The sequence below is a fragment of the Pundamilia nyererei genome, unplaced genomic scaffold (assembly GCF_000239375.1).
Source record: "Pundamilia nyererei isolate P.nyererei 1_Seehausen unplaced genomic scaffold, PunNye1.0 scaffold00008, whole genome shotgun sequence".
NCBI classification, from domain to species: domain Eukaryota; kingdom Metazoa; phylum Chordata; class Actinopteri; order Cichliformes; family Cichlidae; genus Pundamilia; species Pundamilia nyererei.
In genome coordinates this window covers 2,837,747-2,856,999 of record NW_005187409.1, presented here as the reverse complement: position 1 = coordinate 2,856,999, position 19,253 = coordinate 2,837,747, and the positions used below count along the sequence as shown (strand labels likewise).

Sequence of the window (19,253 nt, the reverse complement as noted above, 5' to 3'; positions counted from 1 at the left end):
ATGTGTTGTTATTGTGCACTTTTCAGATGTGACATTGGGAACGTGTGTCTTTTGTGCCGTGTACGTGGGCTGGGCAGCGAGCTGACCGGGTGGAAGTAGGCTACATCGGAACAATTTGGCTTCTTCGCGGCTGTTTTTCCTCAAAGGCTTTTTCTTTCTTTCTCTCTTTTCTCCCAGGCTCGACTTTGTGTTGTCCACGATGTGTGTGTGAGGCTGTCTGTGTGCGTATGCGCGGACTGCTGCATATATTTACTGGCCTACATCAGGAGCGGATGAATTCAAATGTTTAGTGGCGGAGTCGACCGCGATCGCAGCACAAAGACAAAGTAGCTGTAAGCAACTGTTGTACGGTAATGTATGCAGACCGTCGCTGCACACAGCGGCATCTGCATCGCTGGATTTCCCTTTTTTCAGTCGTGCTCGCAGATTCCAGCAGAGATTGGCTTGTCAGTCATTATGTGCATCATCTTCGTTATGTTTCACTGATTCAAGGGTGAAGCATTTCCATTCCCCCCAAAGCTTTGGCACAGATTTTCTTGTTGCACAGTCCCTTTTGTAGTCGTCTCATTTGCTTGCAGATGCGCTCGTCTGCGCTCACCTCTATCTACAGTAAATACTAGGGTCAGTTCCAGCGTGTGTCCCCAGTGTAAGCTGTGTACTTATATGATATGAAGTTGATTCACGCTTTAATTATAATTCATAATCGTGTGTATGGCCATCAGTGCTTTTTAACTTGTCTTGTGCGAGTTTTCAATAGAAAAGCAGTGAGTGGGATTGTCTGGTCATTAAATCTGGCTGATGAGCATTTAAGGCTGCATGCCAGTAACTGGTCCAGTTATGCATAATCATTAACTAGATGCGCACATGCAAAAACCTTTGCTCGTTTCTTGTCACTCGCGGGTGTGCATGACTTAATCAACACAAAACACACACACTGATGTCGGCTCTAACAAAAGATCATTTGAGCAGTAACAGCTGATTGCCTCATGGATTACTGAATGAGCCTGCTGGGGACAGGCCCTGGGTCGCCTTAGGAAGAGCCTCTATTTGAAGTGACTGTTAAAAGCATTTCTCACTGGGCTCCTGCAGTAAAAACTAGGGGTATCCCATTCATGTTTTTTTTTTATCCCAATCTTGTAATATTGAGATTTTGCTGATTCCAGGTCTAATCTAGCATTGATATTTATTTTTTGCACATTTTCCCCTAATGCGCGTGTATGCCCAGGCTGCATTAAAGTTAGCACATGTTATCCTACATAATTTTCGCTTTTTTTGCTAATTGCCCCTTGATGTTCTCAAGTGTAATAGATATTTTTGCTTATTAATGAAGCTTCTGGCACAGTTTTTGTGCTGATTTTAATGTCAAATAAGGAGGTTTTGAGCTCTGCAGTTACTGAGTGAGTAGAGTGTTGATGACATATTGCATAGTGTAGTTGTACATGGTGGCCGAGTTGCACTTTGCAATAATACCACTTACAGTTGATTGTGAATTGTCTAGGAGGGAAGAAATTTCCCATTCGTTGCAGTGATGGCATCCTATTACAGTACCACTCTCAAATTAATTGAACTCTTTAGAACAACCTATTTTTTGACAAATGTTTGTAAAGGCAGTTTGCATGGCTAGGTGCTTGGTTTTGTGGCAATGAGACTGAAAACATCTGAGAGATGTGGCTCGGTATTATTGTTCCTATTGTGTACACCTGCTGAAGGGGAAACCTCCTCTGTGTTCAACCAGGACGATTTTGTAAAGTCACAAGCTTGAGCGAGAACTTCCAGTGAACATGTAGACGTAGAAATTGTTATGCCCATTTTTATTACTGAAGACAGTAATAATTATTTGAACATGATTCAACTTTTTGGCTCAAAAAAACTTTGATGGTTTCTCATAATTTTCTTTTTCGTATGATGTGATATTTTGTATGATATGGACTCTGTGGCAGGGAGGTTGTCAGAAGGATTAAAACCATCTCCTTTAATTTCCAACATAAAAAGTTTCAGGAGTACATCATATTTAAGGTTAACTTGCAGAAATGAAATGGAACATGAAAGAGGTGATCATTTGTGGTACTCCTCCAAAAGTTGATTCTGTTCATCTGGACGTAGCGTTTTCAGTGGGAGAAACGTTTCGTCACTCATCCAGGTGACTTCTTCAGTCTCAGCTGACTGCAGGTGTCCCCAATCTTATAAACAGTACATTTGCATAATGACTGAAACCAGCCCACTGAAGGAACAATGGGCTGGGAGGTCAGTTCCTTAATCATAATTATGCAAATTCTCATGACCATTGATCAACAACCACTGACCAAAACCCACTGATCAAAGACCACTGATCAATGGCCATGAGTACCATTCACCGAGAGTTGGGGAATGGCTGCAATCACATCATTGTAAGATGATGAAAGATGTACCCTCAGGCCCCCTCCTCGATTCAGAGATGGTCTTTCCCTTTTCACGTAAATGGCCTCCTTGATTCCGCACTCAAACCAGCGTTCCTCCCTGTCCAGGATGTTACATCCTCATCCTTGAAAGAGTGTCCACTGGCCTGTAGGTGTAAATAGACTGCAGAGTCCTGGCCCAGCCATTCCCCAACTCTCTGTGAATGGTACTTATGGTCTTTGATCAGTGGGTTTTGGTCAGTGGTTGTTGATCAATGGTCATGAGAATTTGATTTTGACGTCACTTGGATGAGTGACGAAACGTTTCTCCCACAAAACGCTACGTCCAGATGAACAGAATCAACTTTTGGAGATTTACTTTCCTGGATGATCGAGAATGCATCAAGACATCATTTGTGGTAGTTTCTTACGTGTCTCTGCCAAGGGTTCATTGGATCCTAATCCTTTTATGCTTCAATTAATGCATTAGATCTCATTTTACGCAGTGAATGTACAATGTTCTTTTAGTGAAGAGAGTTCACATTTCAAATGGATGAGCACTGGCAGCTTTCTACATCCCCTATGTGCAACAAAATAAAATCAAAGGGAATAACACAACGAATACGTGCCATCAGTTTACCACACTTCTCTCTGCTGCTCTAGATTGTCTCCTTATTCTTAGGAAATTGTAACACAGCTGAACTCCAAGCATATCTTAAAGAAAGGAAGTTTTCAGTTGCCCAAAGTTAGTTACTTATTTCTTCTTCTCGAAGGTTTAGTCGAACAGATATTTTCTGTAGCTGAAAGGAGAACGGTGCTAAAGTAATCACAGCAAGTGGTTTTATGTTTTTTCTCTTGTGTGTTTTGCAGCATATCACTGTATTTGAAGGAGAACTCTCACCTGACTGACGCAGATACCCCCTAAGGCATGTTGTGCTAAAGAAACACCTATGCAGGTAATTGGCTTTTTTACTGCTGAAGTTGTATTGCTTGAATAGCGCATCCTGTCCTCTTATCTAATTAACACCGGCCTCATGAACTTTTCTTATTACTCAGGTGGATCCCACACTAATGAATGTAGGGGATGGAGGCACGGTGAGCAGAGAGATCAGTGCTCCAAATAAAGCGTCTGCTAGCATGGTGGGAAATCCCCCCCAGACGCTCCCCCCTGAGTTCAGAGGAGATGTTACTCTCAGTCAGCAAAATAAGACAACTCCAACAAAAGACTGTAAGACTGTAAAAGCCTGCCCGGACAACTACAACCACAGCCCCGAACTTTCTCCACCGCAACTGCCCAACAATGCACCAATGTCCGGCTTGGTCCTCACCAGCTCAGAAAAGAGAACAGACAAAAGAGCAGAAACCTCTAAGCTCAAAGCTGATGGTTCTGGGGTCTTCCCCACTCCTCAGTGGTCGAGTGGTGTAAAGGTTAGCCAGGAGGATTCACTCAGCCCCTGTCACAGCAATGTGACATCCAATAAGAAATCCCATTCACAAACACAATCTGTGCAAAGTGTCCCACCTGGGTTTCAGTGCTCTGCCATGTTTAAACCAGCCCAGCCTGTTGCCTTCCTTCCCACAGCAAATTTTTCCTCTCCACTTTGTAAAATGAATCTTCCACCAGCATTAGGTCAGATTGCAGCATTGAGAGAAGCCCCAGCCACTCAGTTTCAGAAAGAAAGCCAGCCTCAAAGCTCAGGTGTTGCTGGGCCACCTCTCATGCGGACCTATCCCTACCCGTTGTCTGTGGCCCGGACTCCGGCTGCAGAGAAAAAGACGGGCACGTCGACCTCAAAACTCAGATCTAACCACGCATCAAGTAAGAATGCTAAATCTGTTGGAGAACATAAATCTTTAGCTTCTGTGGTAGCCTCACCAGCTATTGCCCTACCATTGCAGCACCCATCATTAACTTCAGCTGCACCCACTCACTACACCTTGTCTCCGACTGCTGCCATTTGCTGTGGCTCTGCTCTGGCCAACATCGCCTCACAGAGCAGAATGCTGAACCATGTAGAGAAAAGCAACAGCATAGATAAGACAACCATGGGCTCTCTAAAAACCACACCTCCTGCAACAGACGACCACACAGTCTGCTCAGTTGAATCAAGAGATGTACCTCTTGATTTGTCCGCCAAATCAAAACGCCCTAAATGCTTAAATGACCCTCCTGTTACTATGATGGAATCCCACAATAATGAGTCAAATCAGAGAGAATTTCTGAATTCAAAGAAGACTCATTCTGCAAATTACGGCTCCGCTCTGCAATACCCCATCTTACCAAACACCCACCGAAATGGATCTCATCAAAAGCAATTAAATAGGTCTCAGAATCACCAGATCCCAGAGGCCAAACCAGCCTGGGGTAAGGGATCTTCACAAGATTCAATAAAAAACATCCCTGGTACATATGTGGGAGTTGCTAGTCCAATATTGGCTTCTACTCTAAGGGGCAAAGATGGAAAAGGGACGTTTGTGGATGAATTTCAGAGTTTTGCAAAGCAGGAGTTTATATCTATAATTGACCAAGGAGAACATCTGGCCTCAGGAGGAAAGAAGCCATCCTGTCTGATGAAGGGTAACCAACACACTCACAGTGTCAAGCATGTTAAAAACACCAGCACAACCATAACTAAGAACTGTCCCTCAAAAGGAGCCCTAACCACTGCGTTGTTAAGCTCAACCAATGCTCAAATTCCTCAGAAATGTGGGCCTGGCAAAACAGCGGTACCATACTCTGCTCCCCTTGTCAGTCCAGCTTGGCAGCAGGCATCTCATCTCACATCATCACATCAAGCTTCTTCTAATCATCGAAAAATCACACAAGGATCTCCAAAGACTAAGGGCACCGCAGTTACAGACAGTTGTAAGTTTCCAAGTGCCCATCACAGCCCGTCCAAACCTGAGGATGATAAGTGGGAGAGAATGAAGTCTCCTCTGTCTAATCTTGCGTCCATTGTAAAGCAGCAAGCTCTTGATACAACAACACTGACGGATGAAGGTAATTCCCAAGCATCGCCTGTTGCATCACGAAAAGCTGATGGTCTGAATCCACTGGCGGGAAATCAAGACATACAATCTAAGCATACCTCTACTTTTGAATACCCACCATGCTGGTCTGTGGAAAAGTGGCCTAGTGCACCATCTCAAGGGGATTTCACTCAAGCTATGAAAAGACATGACAAGGCAAATGCCGCTGAGCTTTTGGAGAATAACACTGACATGCACACCAGTCAGGGAGAGCACATGGGACTTCAGGTGAAGCAAGGCTCCTCAAAGCCCGCAGGCCAGTCTCATCTCTACGGGAGCAGTGCATCAACAAATGGGAACAGGATGGAGAGTAAACTAGCCCAGGTGTTAGAGGGGGAGATATTGAGGAAAGAAAGTGGGCCGTCAGACAGTCCTCCTGGTGACAAATTGGAGGGCATGGCTGCATCTATTCTTACAGGCCAGTGCGCAGGGGGAGGCGACAAGTTTGAGAAGAAAACAAACGGAACCAAAGAGGAGTCGCCAACCAAAGCAAAAGCTGCTGCCGTCAAACAAAAGAAGAACGGTCCTAAGAAGCCAGCAAAAGAGAAATCTCCAACAGATGCATTACAGAAGGCTGCAAGAAGGAAAAAGCAAGAGACAGTAAATACTCCAACCAAAGTGTCCCCTAAAAAGAAGGTAAATTATTAATTCCTATTACTCTCATTATTTCTCTTTGGTTAAATCTGAAGAAATATTTAAGGTAGCAATCGTCTTTTAAGAGTTTAAAGAGCGAAAAGGCTATTCAGAGCTCCCTTTCATATTATTAAGTTATGACTGATGGTTTCACTTTCGAGGGCTTATTGTGAGTCTCTTGCATGCTCTCTGTCACCACGAGAGGCTCATGATCAATAACCTCCAATAGAGCGTGCTCACTCTGTCCCCTGTGTATTTCTGCAGAAGAAACAATGTGCACCTGTGCTGGAGCAGAGTCTGTCAGCGGGAAAACCTTCCCCTCCAACTAAAGAGGCGATTCCAAGGGAAAAGATCAGTCCCAGCAAGGCCGAGCAGCAAACCTGCAACAAATCAGGTAGAGTCTTTGTTTCTTCCTTAATCCTATAGCTTTTACATTTTTTACAAAAATGTAAATTTAATGATACTTTTATTTACCGGTAGTTAAAAAAAAGTTTTGTTGTAGTATATGGTTTGATTACTCTGGGTTCAGTTTCAGTTTTAGAGCTAAGTAACCTGCAGTCAGTGTCTCAGTCTTACTCTCAGCATAGAGTCTGGTGTGGATGTACCAATCAGATGTGATTTAATCAGTTCCAGATAGCAGTCCTCAGACTTTGGAGACTTCAGCGTCTCTCATTAGTCCCGCCGTATCCACCAAGGAGGCCGAAGCCACAGAGTGCTCCTTCCCAAGACTGAGGCGAAGGCGGCGGCGAGTTGATGACGCTCGACTTGACCTCTGGGGCTTTGCGACGCCCTCCCCTCCACCCCCGCCAATGCCTCCTCCCCCAGTATCCCCTTCGCCCTCTCTGACTCTGCCCCAACCTGTTCGCCGTCCGAGAGGGAGGCCTCGATCAAATCCTCTGCCGGAACGTACGCCACAGGGCAAGGGAAAAACATCTGGCGCTGAGGGCGATACGCCATCTCGTAAGAAACGTCGGCGATGTCGTAATAAGAAGTATCAGACTGGGGACTACATCACAGAGAAAGACAAGCTGGAAGATGGAGAACACCTCGAAGAATCTAACTCTCTGATAAAGGACGCTGGAGTCCCAGAAGGTAGAGATCAGTTAAAAGTTATCCTGGTCAGAAGGTTAAAAAAAAAAAAGATTCACATATTACAGTATTAAAAGAGAATGACTTGAGAATCAATGAAGTTCAACATTTGAATACAGCAGCTGTTGAATATTTTTATGCAATCCAAAGCTCACTAAATGACCGGTAGTAAGTAGGCATTTAATCAGTTAATCAACTGACTACTTAATTGCTAAAAAATTATTTTCAGCTATTTAGATTATTAATTGTTTTAATTCATTTATTTTTCAAAAACATCAGTGAAAATAGTCAGAAGTGTAATTGAAAATAAAAATTATTGTTACTTGTTTTTTAGTCCTTCAAGCACATCAAACATTAGTTAGAAACAGCCTCACAAAAAAGCCTGAATCATTCTCTTTTAATACCATTATACATTAATCCTTTTTTGGCTGCTGACCATAAAAAGCGACAAAACATTTGGCTCTGTTGGCTCGTGACGAGTATTTGTCATCTTTTCTGACGTTTCATAGACTAAGTGATTATTCATTCTTTAAAAAAAAAAAAAATCTGATGAATGAATCGGTACAGACAATAATGTAAAGCTCCGTTCTACTCTGTGAAGTAGCCGGTATACATATACATATAAATTTGCTGTGTATTCACTTTAATCTTTTCTGATGGTTGGTTTTAGTACAGAAGTAACAAAAATGACCAATTCATGTTGCTTTGATGTTTTTCTTCCATTATAATTCCATATTTATTTGGTCAAAATAGAGCTGAGTAAAGCTTTAAAAAGCCAAAATCCTCCAGATGTTATGGCGTTTAAGGTAAATGTTAGATGAAATACACATATTCGTAGATAACTTAGTTACTCACAGGTGACGATGCTGGTTTTCCCTGAGTTCTGAGATTGTTCATGAAAGAAATTTCTGTTTAATGAATTTAAGAATGAATGACTCCAAACTGTCACTTAGCTTGGAGACTCAAGCTGTGTCCATGCTTGTTGCGCACTGCGTTGTCGCTGACAGCTGGTCGCTAGCAGACATTCCAGTCTACGGTTGCCAAGGTAACCGTCTAACGTATTTAATACCCTGTGATAGGTAGTCACTTCAGTACTTAGGTTCACAAAGGTTTTGCTTGGGACCCGCTCACATTGCGTCTCTGGCTGTTTTTTTGCAGTAATAAGATGTTTTAGCTCCGCTACCTTTGCAATAACTTTCTTCTGATTGGCTGCCCCTCGAAAACTAAAGATGTGGAGAGCAGGCAGGTGAGGGTGAGAATCTGTGCTCACAGCTAGAGCTGAGCGCCTGGGAGGATGATGTTAATAATGATATTCCCTCTCGCTGACATGATACAGTAGGACTGTGCAATTAATCTGTGGCATGTTTAGTTCAGCTCCAGGCAAGATGATGGAAAGAGAGGCTTTGGTGAGTAGCAAAACCATCAGCTGTTAGGAATCACCTTGGTTTGGTTTTTCTGAAGAAATTACACAAATAAATTATGGTTAAAAAGTTGAACTTCATCGAGCAGCTCTGTCCCACTGAGGAAAAAGTAGAAAAAACTGTCTGAATCTTGAGATTTTGACTCACAGGTATTATTTATTTATGTATTTACAGATGTCATTATTTTAAATTTTTCCTATGTTTAATATATGTTCTATTCAATTAAATTCAGTTTTATCTATAGCACCAAATCAAGGTGTTTTATATTATATTGTAAGGTAAAACCTCACAATAATACAGAGACCAGCTTGGGGTCTGTCTGTCTATATCTATATATTTCTCTCAGAAGATCCACATCATCTATCTGTTAGTGTGGAAATGACATGCATCGTGAGTGTATATGTAGAGAAAAAGCTAGGACATGGCAGATTTGAGCATAAGATTGTAAAATCAGGGTAGAGTAGCTGGCAAACAGCAGTTTTCTTGTTTACGTGGATAAGATGGCTAAGCTTCCGGAAGTACCAGACAGTCTGATATCAGCACCTAAATTATTCCATTCTCCATGTTAGGCTTGGCAGATGGGGATGAGCACAAAGCTGCATCAGTGCAGTGTTGATAAATGAGTGGCGTGTAAAGATTAGGATTGTTGGTGTATCTCCTGTCTACCACTCAGTATAACGGCAGGTCTAATTTGCCATTACAGTTCCACAGGTGGAACATTGTCCGAGTCCCGCTGCCCCCAGTGCAGAGCCTCTTCCCAAGAGACCGTCAGTCACTCGCTCAGGATCGGTTCGCTACCAGGAGAGTGAAGAATCTCCAGAGTGCAATGATAAGCCTTCAGGGAAGAGGAAGTGCAAAAGCAAACACCTATGTGACAGTGATGAGCCGAAGGTAAGCTGCCGATGCTGCTTGTGGGAGGATAGCCCATCACAGATCATGCATAGTTGATAGAAACAAGGTACAATGGATATACAAGCTTACAGTGCCCCCCTGTGGCCTGATTGAAATCTATGTTTCTCACGTTTGTGATGGCAGCTGGAAGTTCTCTAATCAGTAAATCTGTGTTTTAGAATAAGACCAAACGCTGCAGTTTGGGCAAGAGTAGCGCCTCCCTCACCTTGGATGATGATGGAGCTGATGCAAAAGTACCAGTTAGCCCATCACCAGCTCCAAAAAGTTTGCCGTCCTCTCCATCTAAAAAGAAAAGCTCGTCAGGAAGAAGCAGCGGTCCAGATTCTCTGACCAAAAGGCCCGTTCCTCCAGAGGTTCGCCGGCTGATTGTCAATAAAAATGCAGGGGAGACGTTGCTGCAACGTGCTGCGCGCTTGGGCTATCAGGTACAACCCGACACGTTTACTGGTAACAGGAATTTTGACATCAGTGGAAAAAATGCATGATAATCTGACAGTTTATCGTTCCTTCCGGTGTTCTGCAGGACGTAGTCCAGTATTGTCTCGAAAAGGACATCCGGGAGGTCAATCGGCGTGATAATGCCGGTTACACAGCTCTCCATGAGGCGTCCTCCCGGGGCTGGACTCAGATTGTCCAGATGCTGCTGAACAATGGTGCAGATGTCAATTGTAGTGCTCAGGATGGAACACGGTGAGGCTTCAGGCAGCATGACAGTGGCTTTCATCAGAGACTTTATAACAGAGAGATGTGTTACTTGAAAAATCTTGAAATGAGATTCGACCACAGAAAAGATGGTGGTGGAAGTTTCTTAAAAACCTATTTAAAGATAAGCTTTTTAAAGACTTAAAATTTGGGGCATATTAGTAATTTTTTAAGATTAAACTGGGGATTGTCTACATGACATTTTTATGTCCTCATGACCATTGAAGTTAAACTATTTAGATAATGCTTCAAAATATCTGCCCAGAGGTCTTTCATTGCAAAAGTTTCTTCTAGCAGGACTCTTCTTGAGTTACTTGTCATATGTGTAACCTTTGTAATAAATCTAAGCATGACCCCTGGAAACAGCATGTATAACTAAAGTTAGATGTCATTGTCCTACAGTCTTCAATATTTTCTGTGTAATGTAAAGTTGTGCAAATGCTAAAAGTCTTTTGTGTTTTGTCTGTTCTTCCCCGCAGCCCACTTCACGATGCAGTAGCAAGTGATAACTTACCAATAGTCTGGTTGCTTCTGAACCACGGTGCAGACCCAACTCTGGCGACCTACTCTGGACATACACCAGTCAAATTGGCACATAGTGCAAGCATGAAGAAGTTCCTCACAGGTAGTTCACGCTTCTTATTCACCTTTACACCACTGGACAAGAGATTAACAGTTTATTCTTTGTTAAATTCATTTTTTAAAATCATCAACAAACATTTGGTGACACAGCAAATGCTTTCATAAAGCTATTTAGAATGAGACGGGAAAATAAATCATTGAAGTTGTAACTTTACAGTCATCCATCAAGCAGTGTGTCAACACATTAGTAAACTCTGCGCCCACTCCCACTGCATCGCTTTTGAGAATTGAACAATACAGGTTACATGAAGAATACATAAGAATTTCAGTCAAATCTTCTTCCACATCCACAAAGAGCCTGACAGTTGTTTAAATCATTGTTTTTGTTGTCTTCCAGTTGAATTTGGTTGTGTACTACTAAACTGAAACAAACTGAGCTCATCAAATATGTGTTGATTGATTTATGCTTAATCCTGTTAGGAATGGTTTGTCAACTGATATCACACAAAGCAGATATGACATTAGATAACAGTCCAGTGCACTTGTGAGTTGGAGAAAATCAGCAACATATGGGTGTGGCTGTGGCTCAGGTGGCTGAGTGGGTCATCTACAAACCTGTGGATCGATGCCTGCCTGACTTTTCCTGGTAATGTGCTGAAGTATCCTTGGGCAAGATGCTGAACCACAACACATCCAAGAGAGTGTTTGTGTGTTTGGATGTTAGAAAACAATTAGGAGACATCACTGTGTGTTTGTTATAAGAACCAGGATCCTTAGGGAGTTTTTTTTGTTGTTGTTTTTTTAAGTAACAAGGAGAATTTAAGTAAAAAGCTGCGGTGATGAGCTCTGACATGTCTGTTAAATTTGGAAGGACTTTTTAATAGATTGCTGTTCTGTAAAAACAGAAGAAAAACTTTTCTGAACAAATCATTTTTTGTGCCGTAAGCTTTTAATTAATTTTTATAAATAAGCATTTGGAAGGATGACATATGATTGCTGTAAGTTGCCTCCCTGGAATCAGTTAAAATCTGCTTTCCTCAGAAACTGTTCCCCATCCAAAGTTACTGCTTTGTGTGGCTGCAAGAAAAAACCCCAAAGCCAGCTTGTTATAAACATTAGGGGTGCAACGATACACAAAATTCACGGTTCGGTTCAGTTCGATACTTTGGTGTCACGGTTCGATATTTTTTTCGATACAAAAAATGTTCATGCCTTTTTAATTTATCATTTATTAAAATTATAAATATATATTTTAACTCAAAAGTACAGTTTTTAAATTTAATGTTGCTGAAATCTGATTGAGGAATCACTCATCTTTGGAAAAGAGAGTTTATTACAGAGAAATGTCTCTTTCCAAAATAAAAGCTTCTTCTATACGCTTCTTCTGGGCTATATTCTCAGCAGCATATTAAACATATCAGGTCCCCATAAGGAGAATCCTGTGCTAACAGCTGTCTAAATGACTCGGGTAACGTTTGTAGCATGCTGCTTGTTGTTTTTGTCTGCTTCCACTTGTCTTTGCACTAGGATGATGTCGGCGTAAATGTGCAGTCATATTCGTTGTGTTCCCACTAGTGCTGTCAGCGTTGATCTCGTTGAAATGACGTTAATGCCATAACACGGCAAATCTCCGTTAAGAAGTTACCGCGGGGGGGTTGGACGGTGTCAACACAAGCTAACTGCGCTGACGCACTAGTTCCCACAAATTGAGCATTGCGTGGCACATCCGACATACTGTTTTACTTTTGCCCATGACACGCTTACCATCAGGGTCATGCTTCACATGAAAACCAAGATAGTTCCAAACGCCAGATCTGAATGAGGGTGGTGGAGGTTCAATTTCGAGCTTAGCTTCTGTCTTGCTAGCTTGCGCTGCGCTCAGTGGATCTGCGCTCGACAGTGCAGCCTAGTTGGAGTAGTCGAACGCAGATCCACTGAGCGCTCAACACAGACAGCATTGTCAGGAAAAAAAGTTGATAAAATAAATTAAAAATGTTGTATTGTTCGATACATATGCGTACCGAACCGAAAGCACTGTATCGAACGGTTCAATATCGATACGAGTATCGTTGCACCCCTAATAAACATGACCACTTTCATGCAATGCTAAAGGTGTCTTTTCAGCACTTTGCCAGGTTAAACAATAAATAATTCACATAAGTCAGTGTTTGCTTGCTGCTGAATCTCACGTCGTACGTGCATCTCCAGGCAGTTTTTACACATCAACAGTGTTGAGAGAATAGAGTGCGGATATTATCCAGAGTTGCACCACACAACAGGAGATGGATGATGTCAGCCACGTTCTCACTGCGCTGTCTGGTTGAGGTGAAGGGTGGCAGCTCAGATGAGCATGCACGAGGCAGGCCACATGACGCATTTTCACTCGCTGTGAATTCAGACTGTCAGACATCACCCCTGCCTACCGAGCAAACACCATTTACTGTCCGATCTCATTTATTAGGGCACTTTGATTGTCATAGACACAAGATTACTTACAATTTTGGGTTCTCACAATTATTAAAAATAATCAGGGTAAATTGTTTGCATTCTATTTCACAGTGAAGTTAGAGGTCCCCGTCTTTGTTTCGTCTTTCAGTTCGCCAAACTTTTAATTGTGTTGCTCTCTACGAGCTCACAATTACACTCCACCAGGCTGTGGCTTGTTTAGTTCAGCTCATATCTCTTTCGTTGTGTTTGATCAAATAATTTTTTGTAGAATTTGTGTTAAAATTCAATGAAAGCCACAGTAAAGAGGACAACTTGGTTATTTTTATTGAGTTTTTTCTGTAAGTCTGTGACTAGTGGTGTTAAATAATTGTGATCTCAGTTTTGACTAAAATAACTGTGTTTATATTTGCCACAATCAAGCAGCTCTGCTGCAGTGCATGTGTGAAAGTGGCTACAGATAAACAGAGAGATGAAGGCTCAGTAGTTGGTACAGAAAGACAGACATGCAGCTCTGATGGCCTGTTTTCTCCTTGTACTGGTAGCTGCACAGAGCTACACAATGGACCGTATCACATGCACAAGCTCTAACTTTGTTTTCTTTGCTGATGGTCTTAATTTAGTCCACTTTTCTTTCACCCTTATACCATTGTACGTTTTGCTTGGTCCAGAACAAGCACTAGCATCAGCCTTCATCCACATATTTCCACGTAGAAGTCATAACATGCAAACAGCCAGAGTTATAAAAAAATAATACCACGTATTTTTTCTTTTCTCCAGAATATTTCACAGACCTGGAAGGCCGCAATGAACAGGATCCTAGTTTACCCTGGGATTTCTACAGCAGCTCGCTGTTCGGTGAGTAACCTTCACGCTGAACCTGTCAGTCTGCTGAATGTCAGCCCATTGATCAATCAAATACCCAGCTTTAATTTGTAAGCATGGTGGCATAAAAGTAATTGAAATTGCATTCCTATGCTGCTCCTGAGTCACAGGGAATGGAAGCCAGTTTATAGACTGGGCTCAAGCTTGACCACTGGCACGTGGAGGGGGTGTTAGCTTTGAGTATTAGCATCCGTGTTTTGTTGTAAACAGCCACAGGGAGCCAGTTATCTAGTGGAAGGAAAGCAGGATTAGAGTTGCATGGAAGGTCTGAAGGAGACTAAAGACAAAGTGGTCTACAGCTTCTGAACAGTCTGAGTGACAAAAGATAATCAGGTTTTATAACTGCAGCGGTTTGTTAACTTTTAGTTTTTTTTGTTTTTCATTGAGTAATGCCAGCTATTTCAGTCATTTTATCAAAATCTGCCAGTCAATGGCAGCATGGATATTATAGTTGTCATTGTGCACTTTATATATCCACTGTAGAGGTTTGTATTTTGTTTTCATACAGGTTTAAAGGAGACTTTTATGTTCATTTCCAGTTCAGTGTTTCTATTCATTGACTGAACATGTGCTTCATCCTGCCTGGAAAAAAAGCTGTTTTAGCTCCTCTCCCTTTAAGCCAACTGTCTTCTAACTGGCGTTTTCTATATATATATATTATTTTATTTTTTTTCCTTCTTTTTTTTCCATCTGCTTTTATATTTGAAGCTGTGACTGACACCATGAAGTGTGTTTATGTGTATTTTATATGTCACCAGTTGTATGTGTGTAACTGTTGGTATATACTGCCCACTAGAGGGCATGCAGACCTCGTTCATTAGTACAGTAACAGCCAGCTTGTCCGCTCTTCCTCCCTTTTTCACCTCAGTGAACTCTTCCCTTCACAGAGACTGACCAGGAGCCGTGCTGGGACTTCCTGCTGTCTGAGCAGAACCAGGAGTTGGAGGAGAATGTAACGGGGAAGACCGAGCAAGAGTCGGACAAAGATTGTCTTATGTTCGAGTTCTCCTCGGAGCCTCTGCTACCCTGCTATCACGTGCAGGTGTCATTAACACAGGGGTAAGTTCATAACGATGAGAGTTTACTGGCGACAAACCACACGGTAATAAATCAGATTTTTGGGGGGTAATACAATATCAGGCCACTCAAATGTCATCTAAATTTGGTCACCGCTCTGCAATATGCCTAAGAATTACAGCAATTTAGGGCAGATAGGCTATGATGATAGCAGATACTGATGGTTAAGACTTATAAGTAAACAGCAGTTGCTTCTGGTACATAAACATTTATTGGAAATGTACTAAAGATATCTGCACGATGTTCCAACCCAACATCTTTAATGTCATAAGTTGTTATTGTTCCTGCGTGTAAAGGGGAACAAGTACAGGATGATGAGAAATATTTCTGCTTTTTTGTCTACAAAAACACAATATTTAAGCTTCAGTTTCATTGGTCAGGTACTTTAATTACTATCAGATGGTGATGCTAGTATGGGGAGTTATCAGATGTTATTTCTGCAAAGAAAACCTTAATAGATCAGGTCATTGCCTCAGCATGTGTTACCTTTGGCAAATAGGTTATGGGTTTAGTTCGGTTTGTTGCATTTTTGTAGGATTACTCAGAAATTTGAGGGATTTACATGGGGCATTTACCAGAGTTGGGGCTTGGCCCAGCTTAGTAATGATTTGGTTTTGAAGCTGATCTGGATCCAGGACTTTTTGGAAGGATTCTTAACCAGTGTGCAAGCGGGCAAAGTTGGATATTTCCCATCATTTTGGGGCAACCATATTTTTTTCAGGTTATGCCACTGCTTTGTGACACTTGAAACGATACGAGACTTAATAAGTGTCTCTGTGGTGCATTAATATATTGTTGCTTTTGTTGTCTGTCTGGACAAAAAACTGGACTGTAGTTTCATGTTTGTTCATTTGACGACGCTTACACCTAAACTGCCAGCTCTCGTGTTGTGCATGCCACCTTCAGCTGATGTCTGATGTTTTGCTTTTGCAGTTTTTGCAACTGGTTCCTGCTGACGGATGTCCTGAAGCGCCTGAAGATGTCTGCGCGGATTTTCCGGGCGCGGTATCCACACTTGGAGGTGGTGAGTTTGCCGCACGCTGAGCTCTGGAGGCAGGTATCGGTCAGCCAGGTGAGCTCCGCTTTGGTTTCTCCCTACAAAAGCAAAACTAAGGAGGAAGAGAAAGAAGAGGAGGACGAAGACGGACTTGTGGATCTGGTGCGTTGTGTACCGGAGCTCCAGAGACTACTGGGTTCCTCGATTCACATCCTACAAGAGGACGAGGAGGAAGAGGAAGAGGTAGTGACAAACACAGGGAAGCCTCACAGCCGATAGCCTCTCTTGAGCTGCGCCCCAGCACCACGCAAACTGTCATTTTGTCAGCCTTCCCTCCAGGCAGCAGCTCAGTGGAAACCTCTCCGTCCGTTGTAACGAGGGTCAAAGATTTTATCTCCAGCTACAGTAACGACTGACACTCCACCGATGACCTCTGACCTTTGGCAGAAGTCATCTGAAGGACCTGCACACAGGAGTTGTCGATGCTGGATAGCAGCTTTCAGGTTCCTATCTATAGGTATATTTGAATACATGAGAACTATTGAGTAAACCTTTTTATTAATTATGTATGTACATGGTAGTGTATATGTATATCTTGCCATCAGGGTAAACACATTTGATTCTATAAATGTATTCTTGTGGCAGAGGACGGATAATGTTTAGGACTTTTTTGTTTTAGTTTGTTCCTGAGGGAAAGCGATATTTTTCGACGGGAGATAATCCAAGGCTTTTATCTTGGTGAAGTCTTGCGTACAGCTAAGGCGCTTAAGTCAGGGAGGCCATTGGCCCAGATGGTTTCTCTGTCAACCTGAGAGATCTGGAGACCTGCAGAGAAGAGATCGTGGCACATAACATTCAGACCTAATCACCCGCTCAGAGCCTCCTTTCCATTTTTCACTTCCGGTGTCCTCGAGATCATTTCTGAATGGACCTGATAATTTAAAGTGTTGATTTTTTTCCTGTGCATTTCACATAGTGAGGCAGGCCCGCGAAAGCTGTTCCGGTCCCTGGTTGCAGTATCAAATAAGGCTGTTTCGGACATTGAGGCGCAGAGTTTGTTTACAGAACTGGACAGACAGTAGTCTTCTCTACGCGTCCTAATACAGAATCCTGTGGATCTCTCTCAGAGGAAACTTTCTACCATCTCTGGAGTCCAGAGGAGCCACGACGGTCCCCCAACTTCCCAATATGGTGTTTCCAGCTCCCAGAGTGCTTTGTGTTGCAGTGTTTTATTTACACTGTTTGTTGTGCTTAATTTAATAGTCATTAATATATTTGATCTCTTGTGTATCTGACAACCCTATCTATGAAAAATACTTTCTATGGTTGGTGCTTCATTCTGAAATGTACTTATTATTAGGATCCCTTTATTCTGAGATTTCCCTCCTTCATTCAAAAACAGTATTTCAAAAACAAAGGAGAAAAAAAGAGAGAAAAAAAAAGCAAAAGTACAGTTTTATTGTACTGGTGCTACACTAGATTTTGTGTTGACAATCAATGAAGTTTTGGTTTGAAGTCACAAACTAACAAAAGATATTTAAGATGAAGAGACTTAAGGTGTAAAGAAAAGTATAGTTTAGTTAAAGAAAATGGGATACAACAAGTGTGAGATCTTCAGAGAGCCTTTTATTTGATTCTTTTATAAGAAATAAACAAGAATAAAGCATGGTTGTGAATCATAATTTAATGTCTTTTATGTCAAATTTATGTATAAAGTCCAATTTTGACATATTTCCTGGTGCGACTAATAATAATGATAATAATACCAATATTAATAAGAATTTTGAGTCAAGAAAAACTTCTCAGTGGGGCTTCAACTGCTTTACAGTTGAGTTTAGCTCGGTAATAAGCTTTTCCTCCCTTTGTTCAGCAAACAATAAAGCCCTGCCTGCCCTCGTAGTATCTTAATATAGCATTTGTATTTATTTATTGCACCTAAGATTATCCTGTAGCTGAATTGTTGTATTGTCAGCTTTTAAGTTGTTAAAAAGTCATTTGTGTGCTCAAAATCATGAACAAGTTTACAGTTTAATGACAGCTGAGCAAACGGTGAGGTATAGTTTCAAAGCTGTAAACCACTCAGCTGACCTCAGCTTCAGTTTGTTCTGGTAACTTCTGTTTACAAGTGTCAGTGTGGGAAGGGATAAGTGACTGCATGCTTTCTAGCAGGCTGCTCTTTGACCCGTCCAGTGATGGTTGTTCCCATCATTGTGGGCTGCAGTGATCAGGATTTTTTTTTTCTAGCTATTAACAGGTTTTTGCAACAACAACAACTTAAAAATGCTCATAAAAATAAATAACTGACAACAAAGAATTGAATTAGGTGGAAAGAATAAATTATTGACTAAAAAGGTGTGGATACACCTATTCTGTTTATACAGTATATGCTATATGGCAACCAATTTACGGTATAGCTATGTTTCACCAAAAATTAACAACAACACAGTAAAGAATATGGAAAAATGTGTAAAAACTGTTTGGTTTTTACACAGCGGTTGATTTATAACTTCCAGGGGCGAATAATAATCTTTTAAAAACTAACTCTAACTGGATAACTGATCAGAATAAGTTCCCGGGGTTGTTTTGACTTGCTTGTAGAAAGACTTTGTCACCCTGCTGGTGATCTGTTGCTGTAATAGTATTCCTGGTCTGTAACAGAGCTGCAGGTTTAGTCATTTGATGCTGATAAACAAATGTCAGCAAGTCTGTCAGTACTAAAGCTGAAAGCAGCAATCTACTGTCTCTTAAAGCTGTTCCCAGTAATACATTTAAATGTAAGATTTCGATTGACTAGCACTTTATGATTTGTGTGCATATGTTGTGTTTTTTTTCTTTGTTTTTGTTTTTTAATCATAGGGCTTAGATGCAGTTGTCAAACAGTCATCAGGGGCATGAATATCGTGGGACTTTGAGCTTTTAAAGATTTATTTTAAATGCTCTTTTATCAAGGTGGAATGATTGCGCAGCATTCATCTTTATGGAAAATAAGAATTGGGTGCACAGGTTTGACTTTATTTGGGCTTTTCTCACATCAACAGAGGTTCAAATGTTACATAAACCCATTTAAATGTTTTAATTATAGTAGAACCCTCAGCACCACTGTCT

The 19,253-nt window shown here is 41.6% G+C and overlaps 1 protein-coding gene across 5 annotated transcripts in view; it reads left to right on the top strand.

Moving 5' to 3' along the window:
* The window catches only part of bcorl1 (BCL6 corepressor-like 1), a 30,365-nt gene extending 12,549 nt beyond the window's left edge, over positions 1–17,816 (top strand). For all 5 annotated transcript variants that reach the window (XM_005722932.1, XM_005722933.1, XM_005722931.1 and 2 more), the window contains exons 2-12: positions 3,246–3,331; positions 3,432–6,041; positions 6,303–6,432; positions 6,666–7,130; positions 9,252–9,439; positions 9,619–9,885; positions 9,984–10,150; positions 10,642–10,787; positions 13,970–14,047; positions 14,962–15,133; positions 16,085–17,816. In XM_005722932.1, coding sequence (XP_005722989.1) covers positions 3,326–3,331; positions 3,432–6,041; positions 6,303–6,432; positions 6,666–7,130; positions 9,252–9,439; positions 9,619–9,885; positions 9,984–10,150; positions 10,642–10,787; positions 13,970–14,047; positions 14,962–15,133; positions 16,085–16,427 — 4,572 coding nt within the window. In that variant the 5' untranslated portion in view covers positions 3,246–3,325 and the 3' untranslated portion in view covers positions 16,428–17,816. The remainder of the gene's footprint in view (positions 1–3,245; positions 3,332–3,431; positions 6,042–6,302; positions 6,433–6,665; positions 7,131–9,251; positions 9,440–9,618; positions 9,886–9,983; positions 10,151–10,641; positions 10,788–13,969; positions 14,048–14,961; positions 15,134–16,084) is intronic.
* Positions 17,817–19,253: the final 1,437 nt, after the last annotated feature.